Genomic DNA, 15,131 nt, shown 5'->3' with positions numbered 1-15,131 from the left:
CGCCTCTTAGTCAATCAAACAGACTCAGTGGGAATCATTTTAGAGGCTTTATTGCTACTGCAGTTTAGCAATAGGTAATCAATAGGCTCACGCTCTCAAACTGATTACAGTTTGGTTACAGGTGCATCTTACATTTCTACAAACAATCTGAATGATGCTGACACCCTAGACATAGTATACGTGAAAATAAAATGTTGGTCTAAGTATCTAGTATGCATGCGAATGATTCATTGTTCATCTGGTGATTATTCCTTTTTTGGTTAAATCCTGTCAGTGAAAAACAGTGAGAACCTTGTGAGAACCAAGTTTCATAGATACAGTGTAGTAGAGAGAGATAATGACGTTGATCATGAGAGGCAGTGATGTCCCTGAGCTGGGCTGGGGTTACTTTAAGTTAGAATGAGGTATTCTGGGCAAACATGGAGTTTCTTTGGTTTTCCTTGGGAAGGACTTGATGTCTGGATAAAACAAACCAGTCAATAACACCTGTCTGACTGTGTAAATAAATATAATAAAATATAGAGCACAGGACATCTATTACAAATATAAAGAGCACATGGTAAAAGAGGCCTGTGCTGTCGTCATAATATTTTGTCCCTAAATATTTAGAAAGAAAAGCTTTGCATTAAAGCTTATAATATACGTCTCTTTGTATCTTTGGAAAATAGTTACAAGAACCTTTGCTTCTAATTGGATATAAAAAAACCTCTCTCTTCACACTGGCAATGTCTCTTTGAACATATGATAATGTTAACATTAACTTAGAAAATGAAGTTGATTGAATGTGTTGTCATTATCTTCATCGTACCACAGATGGTTTATTACTTGTGATTTCTTTTCTTCTAGGCAAACTCTTGGACGCCACACACAAATATGCATTTGTTTTCCTTATGGCTGGTGTTGAAGTTGTTACCTCTTCTGTGGTACTGGCTGTAGGAAATGCCTGCTGCATTAAGAAAAAAACAGAACACAAAGAAGATGCAGCAGAAAGAGAGGAGCTAAACAAACCAGAACACAAAGAAAGTGAAGGAGAGGAGTTAAACAAACTACAGGCCAAAACATCTGCAGACTCTAAGGTGGACTCTCTTGAGGTTGAACACTTTCTGAAAGATGAGAAAAATGGGGAAGTTGTAACTAACCCAGAAACATCTGTGTGAGTGTGACAGGGATGAATGCCATATATGGAGGGAGTGAATTCAAGAATTCTCGCCCTCTTGGGGTTTTTTTTAGGCATAGGACTAGCTTAGGGCTGGGCCATCTGTTTGGGAACTAGAGGCCAACGAGCTCATGAAATCACTCTTTGGAAGCTGACCTGTCAGAAAATCTTTCTTTCCACTTAAAGTGGGATTGAACTTCAAGTTAAGCTGCTTGGGCATAACTACTGCTGTAAAGTAAACAAATGGCCTTTTAAACACGTGTAGAGGTCCCCGCTACGCATCACCAGAAAATTCTCACTTGGAATTAAAATGTCTTTTAACTAGAGAGGAATTATACATATACTTTCCTGTAATACAGATGAAATACTCATTTGTTTTTATGTGTGTGGTGCACCTCAATGTATCTTCCATGTCTGTGTGTGCTTTAGGAGGAATGGCTTAGCAAGGAGAAATCTCAGGGTCTTGGTAGTCTCCAGTAGATTTTTAAAACTATACTTTTCCAAATAATTTGAGATCATTTGGCTCAGCCCTAATCTAATGTTGATATATACAATTTTCAATGACTTTTGGTTTGTTATTGTCTTTTTATGAGTTTTTAGTTTTAATGGACCTTTTTCCTGAAATATTATTCAGGTACCAAGACAGGTACTGAAATTCTTCCTGGGAAACCTCACAACTGCTGTTCCCAAATGGTGTAAACACAAAGTAAAGGTTGTGTTTAATCCCACCTGGACTGTAGAGAAAGCAAGGGGCTTGTTGACCTCAGCTTTAAGTACAGCTCCTTCAAAACATGCCTTGCATTAATGACTTGGATAGATTTATTTCACTTGAGAAGCCCTTCCCAAAACAGCTGGAAGTGAGTGTCCAACATTTGTGGGCTCCGGGTTAAATCAGAGGAGGGGGAGAATCGCCTTGTGTTGTCAGGTGTAAAAATCCATTATAAAAGGTGCTAATTAATAAATTTGTATAGAATAAAGAGGCTGTTCTCATGTGCAACCTAACCCAGGCTAGGGAAGCCCAACCTGGGTTAGCTTGCACATGAGAGTCACAGGATCGAGCCTGATCTTGGCTGGGCAGCACCACCTAGCCTGGCTTTTAGCTGAGGTTAAGGGAGCAAGTGCTCCCTTAACCCGAGCTTGCTGCTCATGTGCGAATTAGGGCTAATCTCAGTGCCCTTCTCCTGGGGTAATCCCCCAATGCATCGCACATATTGTACAGTGCACAGTGGGATATCTGGAGACCAGGCCAATGTACCCTGGCCTTCGTAGCTGCCTGCTGTGCCACACAGTGCTGCTTGTCTGGGTGTGCGGTCTGTGCTCCCAGACATGTGATCGCTTGTCTGGGGGGGAAGGTGTTTAACCAGCCTTTTGCCCCCACCCTGCCCAGACATGTGAATGACCTCAAAGTATTATAAAATAGTATTGCCCCAGCCCCACTATTCAAACATTATGAGACACTGAAAGAGTTGTCAGCTCTGTTACTCAATGGCACGGCTTATGGGAAGAAGCGTAGGGCAAGGGAGGCAGTTTATCTCCTGCCATTCACATTCTTCTGAATGAAATATCTGGTGATCCATCTCTCCTCTTTCCTGCTTTGACTTCATATCGGCAGGGGAAGTGATGTTATGGCAAAAGACAACTTTGGGAGCAGAAGTGTGGTCGCTGTGTTGAAGTCAATAGCAAGGGTGTGAGGGGTTTCTTTGGAAATAAAGTATGGAATAAAATTCATTTGGAAATACAGCACAGGATAAAATAACTCAAGACTTTTCACTTCTTAAAAGGAATAGTCAGGCTATGGAACAGTGGATGTGGAGTCCTGGGATTCATAGCATTACATGCTGCATGTTGGTTATCCCTGAACTGATTTTTCATTCTTTTTCATAAGCAAGTTGGTAAATTGATAGGATTTTTGTACTTTGCCAAAGAACCTACAAAAGTAAATATGATAAATAAATATGAAAAATAAAAAGGTAGACTGGTGATTCTAAGGCAGGGGTGCACAATTCAAATGTTCATGCAGGCTGGAATCAACCTTGACTTGAACTAAGTGGGCCACTAAAAAAGAAAGTCCCATGACCATGCGGATATACAGCACAGCAGAATGAATAAAAGTGATCATGATCACTTTTTCTAAATTGTAAAATCCTCTTTTAAGCTAACTTCAAGAGAGGAGGCTATGTTAGAGATCATTATTATTGCTGGCTGACATCCTGACTAAAGCTCTGTACGTGTTGCAAAAGGATGCCTGCCTGCACGGATTGTGTCCACTTCTGAAGTACAGGCACTAGTCCCTGGGGCTGGGGGGAAGGGAGCAGATTTTCATGTTTCTCCCAGAAGTGCGAAGAAGAACATGCAGTCATCTCCTTAAGGGCTGTCCTTAGGGACATATCTGCATATTGCTTTGGTCAGGATGTTGGCCATGATTATCAATTATAGATCAAAATTCTTAAAGCTGTTAACATAGCAAGGAGAATGAGAAAATTGCTCCCTGCCCCCAAAGCACTCACACCAGAAAAAGAAAACAAAAAGGAGGCAGCGGCTGCTATGCTGGGCACTACTTTGAAATGCTACTCTTCTTTGCTCAGCTACTTAGTTTTCAAAAAATATGTGTCTCATTTGTTACACCACAAACATAAATGGTCCCACCTTTCCTTTTTCTGCTTTGCTTGGTATCCAGCCTGATGAGGAGCCTGGAGAACTCAAGAGCTTGTTTTTCAAAATCTTGGGTGCAGTCATGTTCCTCCTGATGGTCAAATCAATTTAAAGTTAGTTATAAGGTGCAGACTTTGGGGCTATCACACTGCACCTAACTAACCTCACTCCTTGACAATCAGTCTGATGAAGAGTTCTGGAGAACTGAAAAGCTCCCTTGCCTCTTTATTCTGATGCAGCAGATTTTTCTTTAAAAAAAATTGTTATTAAAAATATAATACTGTACATTTGCTTTGCACTCCTTTTCTTGCCATTGTTGGTGCTCTCTCTGATTCAGTTTTTCACACCTCTTCCCCTGTTGCACCTACCTTATCATGCCAGCACTGTGCATAGGCACATGAATTTTTTGTCTTAACAAATGTTTTACTTTGTTTTTATTCTGTTGTAAACCGCCCAGAGACATAAGTTTTGGGCGGTATAAAAATGTTTTAATAAAATAAAATAAAAAATAAAAAATAAATAGGAGTCTCCTCCTCCACTCACCCCCAGTGCTCCAATTAACATCTCCTCCAGCACCAACAGGGAGATCAGAGCAGCAGCCACCTGCACAACTCCCTGCAAAACACAATCAGTCCCCCTCCTGCTCTCTTTGTGCCTCCCCCACTCTTTATGGGGATGGGGCCATAGCTCAGTGGTAGAGCAGCTGCTTGGCATGCAGAAGGTCCCAGGTTCAATTCCTGGCATCTGCAGGTAGGGCTGGGAAAGACTCCTGCCTGAGACCTTGGAGAGCCGCTGCCAGTCGCTGTGGACAATACTGAGTTAGATGGACCAGTGGTCTGACTCAGTATAAGGCAGCTTCCTATATTTCTATTCCCCGAGTACAAATTCTGCCCCTCAGCTCACAGCTCAACTCTTCCTCTGTGCACAGAGTCCTGCCCTTGCTTGGATAATGGGGATGGAAAAGAGGAGGTGTGTTTGCTTTTTTGCAGGGAGAAAAGTGAAAGGAGGCATCTCCTTCCAAGGAGAAATGAAGACCTCCCCCCTCCCCCCCACGCTTCCTTTGCCAGACAGGTATTTCACCCCACAGCCTTCTCTTCCTCATGTGTGCTCAGCAGCATGACTCTTGGGGGTCCTGGCCGGCTGAACAAAATGTCTTGGTGGCCTTGGGCCTTATGTTGTGCACCCCAGTTCTAAGGGCTTGTTTGCATAATGAGAGGCACTGAGCTTCTTTTGGATGTCTCATGTTAATCCTGAGTGACCAAAGATATGTTTATGGAGTTTATGTATAACTTTGGCCATCATCTCGAGTATTTCACAGGTCCCTATGTGTTTTCAGAGGACTCTGTGCCAGTTATAGTAACCCTACTGTGGTTTAGATGAGCAGTGACCAACTGGCAGAACATCAGGGCAAATGTGTCTTGGCTTCCTCTTCTGCTCTTGCACTATCCCAGGGCTACACAACTTCAGCCCTCCTGCAGATGATGGACTACAACTCCCACAAGCCCAAACTATTGGCCAATGTGGCTGGAGGTGATGGGAACTGTAGTCCAAAACAGCAAGAGAGCTGAAGTTGTGCAGCCCTGCACTATCGTTTATACTATGTATACATGAGCTGCCAATCTCTAAGGTTGTTCTCACGACCAGTTCTGGGGTGGGGGAGAAGGCAGGGTTCAACTACCTCCCCCCGCCCCACCAGATGATCGCTCTGCTTGTCTTTGGTGTGCAAGTTTTGCATCCATACAACTTTATTTGTATAAAATTGACGTGTCCTGGCCTCCGGATATCCCACAATGCACCGTGCAATGAGCGTGGTGCATTGGGGGATACCCCAGTGTGATGGGCACTATTAAGATGGGCTAAAGGTTGGGCTTCAAAGTGGGGTTAGGCACGTGGGCAGCTCTGGGATCCTTGCAGATCCCGGCACTGCACATGAGCAGCCTAACCCAGGCTGGGCTGCCCTAGCCTGTGTTAGGCTGCTTGTGAGAATAGCCTTTCTGTGTAGAAGGGGGGATCAGCATGTGCTTCTTAGAAAAGGAAGACAAGTAACTTATTGTCTTATGTCTCCCTCTCATAACTCCAGCCGAAATGTCACAGCTACATAAGGTCTAACAGCATAGCCAGTTTGTCCAGGTATGCATGTGGTCTAACTGAGTTAGAAAGTTGGTTGTCATTTGTTTACACAATCACTTGCATCAGGATAAAAGAAATGTGTGTCAAGAACTTTTGAATTTACCAGTGAGCCCTGTAAACCAGGGTTTCCTAAACTTGGGCCCCCAGATGTTGTTGGGCTATAACTCCCATCATCCCCAGACATGGCCTTTGTGGCTGAGGATGATGGGAGTTATAGTCCAAAAACATCTGGGGGCCCAAGGTTAAGAAACCCTGCTGTAAACTATTACAGGCCACTTTTTGCTAGGTTCTGCACTTGCAGGCAACTCCTCTGTAATAATATCTCATGTTAATCTTATTTCATTTATTTTCATCCACTCAAACCCAAAGTAGTAGTTCCCTGGGCAGTTGTCAAATATAATATAGTAGATCTTTCCCTAAAAATGCAGTTATATATTAAGACATAAAGTGGAAGAACTTGACAGTGCAAAATATGGCAAATACAAATCAAATATCCCCGTATCATTTCTGCAAATTTACATCCAGCGGAGTTGTTCAGAGTTGTGAAGGGGCTGATGTGTGCCCCTTCCCCCTTGAATCAGTACTTGGAACCAACAATTACTCACTGTGATCTTTTTAATGAGTTGTGTGTGTGGACAAAATCTCTTGTATTCGGGCCGACTTAGATTCAAACTCCACAATTATTACAGAATCTGATGCAGAGGTGTCCAGCAGTTCCTCTTATGTGATGACACTGGATCAGTTTCGGTTTGTGACTCCTGAGGATGTGGACAAGTTGCTTGGAATGGAGTGGCCTACCACCAGCCCTCTTGATCCTTGTCCTACATGGCTTATACTATCTGGCAGGGAGGCTGTTGTAGAGGGCCTGGTAAAGATCATAAATGCTTCTCTGGGGGAGGGCAGGATGCCTCCTTGTCTTAAGGAGGCAATCATTAGACCACTTCTGAAGAAGCCTGCCTTGGATCCCTCAGAGTTAAGCAATATAACAGGCCAGTCTCCAACTTTCCATGGCTGGGCAAGGTGATGGCCTCCCAGCTCCAGGTGGTCTTGGAGGAAACTGATCATCAAACTGGCTTTCGGGCAGCTATGGGGTGACTTGGTCGGCCTGATGGATGATCTTCAATTGGGAATTGACAGAGGAAGTGTGACTCTCTTGGTCCTTTTGGATCCCTTGGTGTCTTTCGATACTATTGACCATAGCATCCTCATGGAATGTCTGAGGGAATTGCACGTAGGAGGCATTGCTTTTCACTGGTTCCTCTCCTACCTCACAGGCAGATTCCAGATTATGTCTCTTGGAGACTGTTGTTCAAAATCTGAACTTTCGTATGGTGTCCCTCAGGGCGCCATAGTGTCTGATGTTGTTTAACATCTACATGAAACCGCTGAAAGAGATCATCAGGAGATTTGGTGCAGGGTGTTATCAGTATGCTGGTGACAACCAAATCTATTTCTCCATGTCAGCCTCATTGGGAGAAGGCATAACCTCCCTAAATGCCTGCCTGGAGGCAGGGATGGGCTGGATGAGATGTAACAAGCTGAGACTGAATCCAGATAAGACGGAGGTACTTATTGTGTGGGGTCATAACTCAGGAGATGATTTTGATCTGCCAGTTCTAGATGGGGTTACACTCCCCCGGAAGGAACAGGTACACAGTCTGGGGGTGTTTCTGGATCTGAACCTCTCCCTGATGTCCCAGGTTGAGGCGGTGGCCAGAGGTGTTTTTAATTGGCTTTGGCAGATATGCCAGCTGCATCCATTTCTTGAGCTGAATGACCTCAAAACAGTGGTACGTACACTGGTAACCTCTAGGCTGGATTACTGCAATGCACTCTCTGTGGGGCTGCCTTTGTATGGTCCGGAAACTGCAGTTGGTCCAGAATATGGCAACCAGGTTGGTCTCTGGGTCATCTAGGAGAGACCATATTACTCTTGTGTTGAAAGAACTACACTGGCTGCCGATACGTTTCCGGGCAAAATACAAGGTGCTAGTTATTACCTATAAAGCCTTAAACAGCTTAGGCCCTGGGTATTTGAGAACGTCTGCTTCACCATGAGCCCCACCGCCTGTTAAGATCATCTGGAGAGGTTCATCTGCGGCTGCCACCAACTCGTCTGGTGGCTACTTGGAAACGGGCCTTCTCCATTGCTGCCCCTGGTCTTTGGAATGTGCTCCCTGTTGAAATAAGAGCCTCCCCATCTCTGGCAACTTTTAAAGAGGCACCGAAGACACATTTATTCACCCAGGCTTTTAATTAGATTCATAGTTTTTAAAAAATTAATACTGGGTTTTAAATATTTTAATGTTTTAAATGATTTTAATTGTCAATTGATTTGATGTTTTAAATTATTTTAACTGTAAACTGCCCAAAGATGCAAATATGAGCTATGCAGGAGTTCCTAACCTGTGGTGCTCCAGATGTTGCTGAACTACAACTCCCAGCATCCTGAACCACAATAAATTGTAGCTGGGTATGATGGGAGTAGTAGTTGAGCAATATCTGGAGTACCACACATTGGGAACCCCTGAAGCCACAATTCAAAGTTAATCACATGTAAGTCCCCTTGATTTAAATCATAGAGAGCTAAGTACATACTGACATTTCTCCCTTTGAAACCAATGAGATTTTTAAAAAGTGTCTAACTGTCACTGATATTGCCCATAAGATACTAAAAACCAAATAGTTGGTTGTAGATATCCATTTCAGTGCAAGGCTGCTTCACATTTAGTGGATTTCCTACATGAAAAATGCTTCCATGCTAGAAATATTGTGAAGCCACATAAACAGATGTGACATTTGCAGATATCTGAGTATTGGTGAGTATACATACATCATTCTTGTTTTGTGAAGCCGGTGCCAATTGTTTCCCAGTGTAGAAACATGCAGTATACATGTATGGAAGATCATCATGTTTGATCTGCACATAGGTTTCATGCTATTTCCTATACGGAAGCATTTTCTGTTCAGAAAATCTGTAACACATGAACCAGTTCTGACCTTTGAGTACATTTTAGTAGTTCTGACTTTTACGCTTCTTCAGGTATTTGTTACAGAGCTGAATTAAGAAATGATAAACATGTCAGTTTATGCACTACTAGCCAAAATAAAATTGTTGTATTATTTTCTGAATTTTTAAAAAAGAACATGAAAAAATTGTAGGCATTGTCGATGCCTACAAAATAGTTCTGATCAATTTTACTCATAATGTTTAACCAAAGAGGAAATATGCATATTTATTTTGATGATGTTATATTTGTCAGAAACCTTTATTCTGCATTTACTGATAAGGTATATGGTCAAAGCTAGGCACAAAACACACCACAAAAGCTGTCAAGCTTGGTTTGGAGTGTATGGCCTTTTGGATATAGATACTAAGATGCAGAGATAGGCAAAGTGTACATTTTAAAAGGAAATGATTGCACTAAATAGAAAAATTAGATGCCAGTTTGATGACCAAAGTGCACTGATTCAAAAATGGTAGGTCAAGATCCAGAGTCACCGTATGAAAAGGAGGGCTCATTTGCTAGTGGCTTTCAGGAAACCGGCAGCTATAGTTCCTAAAGAAAATGATCAAGCTAAATGACACTAGATGAATCCTCACCATTTCATTTGTATATTCCTTAGTAAAGTGTTTGACAACTGAGAACTGAATGCTAAATATGCTTAAGTTAATTGAATTAAAGTATATTTCAAAACACAGGCCAAACTTTTCAAACAGTTCTTTTAATTTGGTATTTTTTTCTAGAAATACATGCATTATTTATTTATTTGACAGCCTAGCACATTATTAGTGAAGACCAGGATCCCTGCCTTCTTCCAGCTGTGGCTATTTTAATTTGCTGTTTGTCTTGGTTTTAAGGCTGTTGGACAATATGTGCTCCATTACTCTGACTCCTGCAGGTAACCATAGAGCTTTTCAAGGCCATACATCTGCTTCTGAATCATGCTGAGGGGTGGGAGAACCCCTTAATCTCATGCCCGCAGCAAATGTTTTTCTCTGAATTATTAGACACTAGTTCAAAATTGACTTCTATTCCTGGAGAGCAATTTGCTGCTTTTACTGGTAAGGTGTGTAGGATAAAGCAAAGGCCTAAAAAAAGCCCCATGTTTCAAAAGCTGTTTGTTAAGCAGTGCCTAAGGCTGCTACTAATAAAAGAAAAGGATGCCCATTAAAAACGGAGTGCTGTCCATAACACTCAGAAGTGGAGCTCAGCTTAGTAGCCCTCTCGATCACAGCCTACACCTTTAGAAAATAAGATAAAAGGACAATCAGACAGAGAAAGAAGATGGGAGCTGGGGAGCTGGATCAATAGTATACTTTCCAAAACTTCAAAAACCATAGTTATGAACAAGCACGCACAGGATAAATATTGTTCCATTTATCTCTCTATCTCAAAGCTTCCTCTGGTTGAAGTTCGTAATTCCCAACACAGACTTAACTAGATTGTGGAGCAAAGTATCTCAGAAATCATAGAAACAAAGGAAGCAAGGTGAGAGCTTTTACTGGGATAGTTTCTGGAAGTGCATGTATTTCAGCTTCACAATTTTTTTTCTCAAGGCAGAAGCCTCCTTATCTATTTTTGTCCGCTTAATAAGCATCGTTTCCATTATGGCTTATATCTTGCCTATTTTGCATCTCTTCTCTTAGGTCAAACACTTGACACGTGGAACTATTGTTACAAAAATCTATGCATAATGACAATTAACCTTTTTTAAAAAACAATTTTATTTGATAACCGTGAGGAATAAAATCACTATCTCTTGGTACAGCAAGTTCCAATACTGATCTTTACTTTGTATATGGCGTAACTTGTGTGCTACCAAGTGACAGCTGATTATTCTAATTTTTTATTCTCTTTTCTTGTGTTCCCTTCAGCAGTTTTTATATAAGGAATGTATGTAAATATGGACATGTGAGTGCAATGTGTGCACAGATGTTAATGTAGTACAACACATATGCATTCACAAACAAAAATGAGCTGCAGTAGCTTAAATACACTTTAATCCAGAGAAGATCTGTACATGCTCAAGTATAATCAAAGATCTCTTGCGTGGACCAAGCTCCACATTCATTTTGGAGGATGCAGCCAATCCAAACGTACGGAAAGGATGCATAAATCAGCATCGCCTCCGGAAATGAATGGGGAAGGCATTCTGAGCTGGGGGAGCTCTGTGTGTCCATTGAAGTTCCCAAGCACAGATCACTGGATCTGGGCATTTGGATTTCCAGTAACAGGCAAAGAACCGGCATGGGTTCTCTGATTTCCTCCAGCGTAAAGCAAAATTACTAAATTATTTTTATTCAAAATTTACTAAATTATTTTTATTCTCTTTTTAAATACATGATATAAAAGATATATTTTTATCCATTTAGAGCATGAGTGAATGCAATTGAACCAAATATATTTAAAGGATGCAACTGATCTTTAAATAGTGATCAAGAGCCTTGTTTCTTTCCCCTCAATACACAGTTAACTCAATCATAGTTAACTGGCAACTTAACTCACTGCCTAAGTTGTGGGCGGCGGGGGGAGGGGGGAGGCAGCGGGAAATGTTCAACATATGTAGGACTGATAAATTCTGGGGCTCATGGAGATTCATAGACATCAACTCCATCCTTACACATTGCTTTATCCAGAGAGTCTATGCAATTCTTTTCTTAGGGTAACAAAACTAGTCACCTCCAACCATTATCACCACATAACACACACAAAATGTTTGCCTTCTTCATTCTCCAAGCACAGCTGATACTGTGGCCCAGTGCAAGGACTGAAAGGCAGTGATGATGGAGGGTTTCCAGGAGAACAAAGCTCTTGTATGCTATGGACATAATTACGTGCAGATTTTGTCTGTTTCAATTGGCTGGGTGTGGGTGTGGGTGTCTCTCTGTGTGTAAAAACATGCCAGTGTATGAGTGTGCTTGTGACAGATTTGAGGCAAGTGAAGTAATTTTTGTCCCTGCTTTCATGTAAATGCACTTTAATGTAATATGTGGTTGTTGATGTAATTTGGATTTATGCTTTTCTAGTGAACTGTTGCAACCATAGTGAATAAAGTTATTTATTCTGTTGTCAATATTGTCATATCAGGAATAATGGCATACAAAATTAGTTGTTCCATTCCTTTCATGGATTCTGGGGCTTGGGCACAGTAAAAGTAGGCTCCAGCCTCTGCTTGGGAACCTTCTTCCATGCAGCACCTCAAACCTCAAAAGGATGAAGTGAAAAACAGAGTGCCTTTCTCTCATGAAGAAATGACTTTAGTGTTCTCACATTTGGAATTAGGAGGAAAGACTTCTCTCCGTTAGTGGTGGGCCAAATTTGAGCTGCGGCATTCCAACACACACACACACACACACACACACACACACACGGAGTTCTTTGCATTGGAATGCTTCAACCATTATTAAGAATATTTTTATACTGCTTTTCATTAAAAATAAATAAATAAATCTCAAAGTGGTTTATGTAGCAAAAGGAATGTGAAAATTGTTCCCTAAGAGTCTCACAATCTATGACTATTTATATACTGCTTTTCAACTAAAAGTCCTCAGAGCGGTTTACAGAGGAAAAGAAGAATGAAGTGGTTCCTTGTCCCTAGAGTGCTCACAGTCTAAGAAGAAACACAAGGGAGACACCAGCAAGAGCAATGCTGTGCTGCGATTGGACAGGGCTAGTGGTTCTCCCTCTGCTAACTAGAAGAGAGTCAGCACTTTGAAAGCTGCCTCTTTGCCTAGTTAGCAGGCGACAATCTTAAAAACAAAAATACCCAAAGGGAGATACCGGAAACAGCCAATGGGAGGAACGTTATGTGCCGGGTTGAATAGGGACAGCTGTGCTCTCCTTGCTAAATATAAGAAAGCAACCAATGGGGAAAAGTACCTTTTTCCTCAGTTAGCAAGGTTATCAGACTGCTTTGGAGCCATTAAAGTCAACTTTGGATGGAAATCTTCAATGAGCCCGTTCCAGTGATATAGCCTCCAACACATGATATCATGAAGGGAAAGGGCTGACAGCACACCCATCCAATAACCTCCCAGTGCATCTCTTTATCACCGGGGAATGTGCTATTCATTTGAACAGCCCGCATATATATGCTCCAAGTACTTGTGTAAACAAGTCCCTGGAGTATATACACATACATGTATTTCCATATATACATATGTGTATAAGTGCTATTCAGATGAACAGAACGCCCCACCCCCCAAGATGTGATAAAGTGACATGCCAAGAGGGTGTCAGGATGCCTGCAGACATCCCAGTGGGTATGCATCCAGTGCAGCCTCTTTATACTCAAAGGTGCCAGGGGCTGCTCATCCAAACCAGTCCTAGATGATATTGAATTCTTGTGACGTACGAAGACATAATATTGTATATGCAGACAGATGGCCATACATACAGTATGTACATGTTCTTGTGTGACTGACTGTAAATGTATTTACTTTAAAGGCACACCTGAATACAGGTCCCCTACAGGCTATAGATAGGAAATATACTATTGTATGCACATTGAATGTAACATGTGAATAACTGTAGGTGCATACAGATCTGCACCTGTGTACACTGTACACAGATTTTACATGCATTGAACATAACGTGTGAACAGGGCTTAAGTGAGCCTCCATCTCACTAGGAAAAAAAGTGTTTGTTTTGAAAAGTCATAGGTTTGGTGTAACTTAACCTTTTTAGGGTCCTTTAACTTCTTTGGGGTCCTTCTTTGGACTCCTTACATTTCTAGTTCCCTGATTTATTTTTATAGCCAATGTGGTATATATGTGCATGTTAATTATACACAAGCAACAAATGCTTTTTAGCAGTTTCCTGTCCCTGAGATCTAGTGACCGTTCTTCTGTGAAGACCAGAGGCTGAGCTCATTTACTCCTGTAAGTCTTGGGACCCGTAAATCATATCAGCAGTATTGCTCCTACTCTCTGGATCTCATCCTAGGCTCCCAGTGCCCCTGATCATTAGCCTTCTTATTCCTCTCTTCTGCTGACAAGTGGATGCCACACTTCTTGGTTTCTCCTGGCTGTGCCAAGGAACGATCAGTAGGAACTCTAGGACTTGTAGTTCTTGAAAGAGCATGTCACACAAGGCGACACAGTACTTTCTGTTAAACAACAAGTCGTAGCGTTTCCTATACAAGCTCACACAAACATACTTTCTGTTTTGGCAGAAGGCCTAGGCCAACTGCTCAGAATATTGCTTGTTCTGCTCTAACACTGCTTCCAAGTGGTCCCAGCACCAGATGTGGACACCCCTTACAAGTACAGCAAAATGAGTTTGCATAAACAACCTCAAGCAAGATAAACAGTCTGTCTTCCATTTTTTCTCTCATGCTAACCAGATTTCTGCATGCAGAAGGCCCCTGGACTTCTGCATGCAGGGAAAATGCGCCCCCACCCCCAAACTTTAACCCTGAGTTCAGACATGCTGATTTTTATACTTTTTAGCTTGAAGAAACTCCAAAACAATGATACACGTCTTGCAACTTTCAGTTGGAGTACAGGAACAGATTTTACACAGCACCACACACCAATGCTGGTAATTCACTGATTCACTTCATAGTGCTTTCTAAAGGTAGAACTTTAGACACACATTCTGCATAGCAGCCTTCAGTTGGTTTCCAGGTAAAGTTTAAGGAGCTAGTATTAACCTAGTAACTGTTAAGTAGCTGATGTTCTAGCTGCTATAGAGAGCTGTTTCTCTTCTCACATAATATATGGTTCATCGACTGATATAAGCCAGGATAGTTTGAAGGGGGTCAAAATTAAACCAAGCACCACTCTGCTCAGAATCCACCCCCAATCTTTGAAACTGATTAGGAAAGGCCCACCCTCACAGCAGTTACTCTAAGTGAGGCCTAGTCTTCCCTTAAATCCTTCCCATCACTGCAGCCTCCATCTTAAAACTCCAGGGGTCCCAGATGTGGGTGTACACACATATAACAATGAACATATGTTATCCAAAAGTTGGAACATGTTCATGTGGTAATTGCGAACAACTGAGAAAAGCATTGAATGGTCAGAAATAGGAGCTTTCCATTCCTGTTTTAAAACCACTTTTGCCCTCTTCTACCTGAATTTGTTCCTCCCAGAGTTTTCACATCAGAAAGACTCCACTTTTCTTTCTGTGAATAAAACATTATGCCCTGTGGGATATGCCTCCTGGCATCCCCGCTACCCCCACCC

General features: G+C 41.8%; 1 protein-coding gene and 1 non-coding gene across 8 annotated transcripts in view; both read left to right on the top strand.

Moving 5' to 3' along the window:
* Positions 1–12,016, top strand: part of SLC16A3 (solute carrier family 16 member 3) — a 51,489-nt gene extending 39,473 nt beyond the window's left edge. For 5 of the 7 annotated variants that reach the window (XM_053304139.1, XM_053304141.1, XM_053304140.1 and 2 more), the window contains exon 5: positions 847–12,016. In XM_053304139.1, the coding sequence (XP_053160114.1) occupies positions 847–1,157 (311 nt within the window). In that variant the 3' untranslated portion in view covers positions 1,158–12,016. The remainder of the gene's footprint in view (positions 1–846) is intronic. The other 2 variants (XR_008318064.1, XM_053304144.1) reach the window with 2 other exon arrangements.
* TRNAA-GGC (transfer RNA alanine (anticodon GGC)) lies at positions 4,489–4,557 on the top strand. Its single transcript has one exon. It is a non-coding gene; the product is annotated as a tRNA-Ala (tRNA).
* Positions 12,017–15,131: the final 3,115 nt, after the last annotated feature.

This window comes from Hemicordylus capensis, chromosome 2, assembly GCF_027244095.1.
Source record: "Hemicordylus capensis ecotype Gifberg chromosome 2, rHemCap1.1.pri, whole genome shotgun sequence".
Lineage (NCBI taxonomy): Eukaryota > Metazoa > Chordata > Lepidosauria > Squamata > Cordylidae > Hemicordylus > Hemicordylus capensis.
Note: the sequence above shows the minus strand (reverse complement) of the source record. Positions and strands in the feature narration are given on the sequence as shown.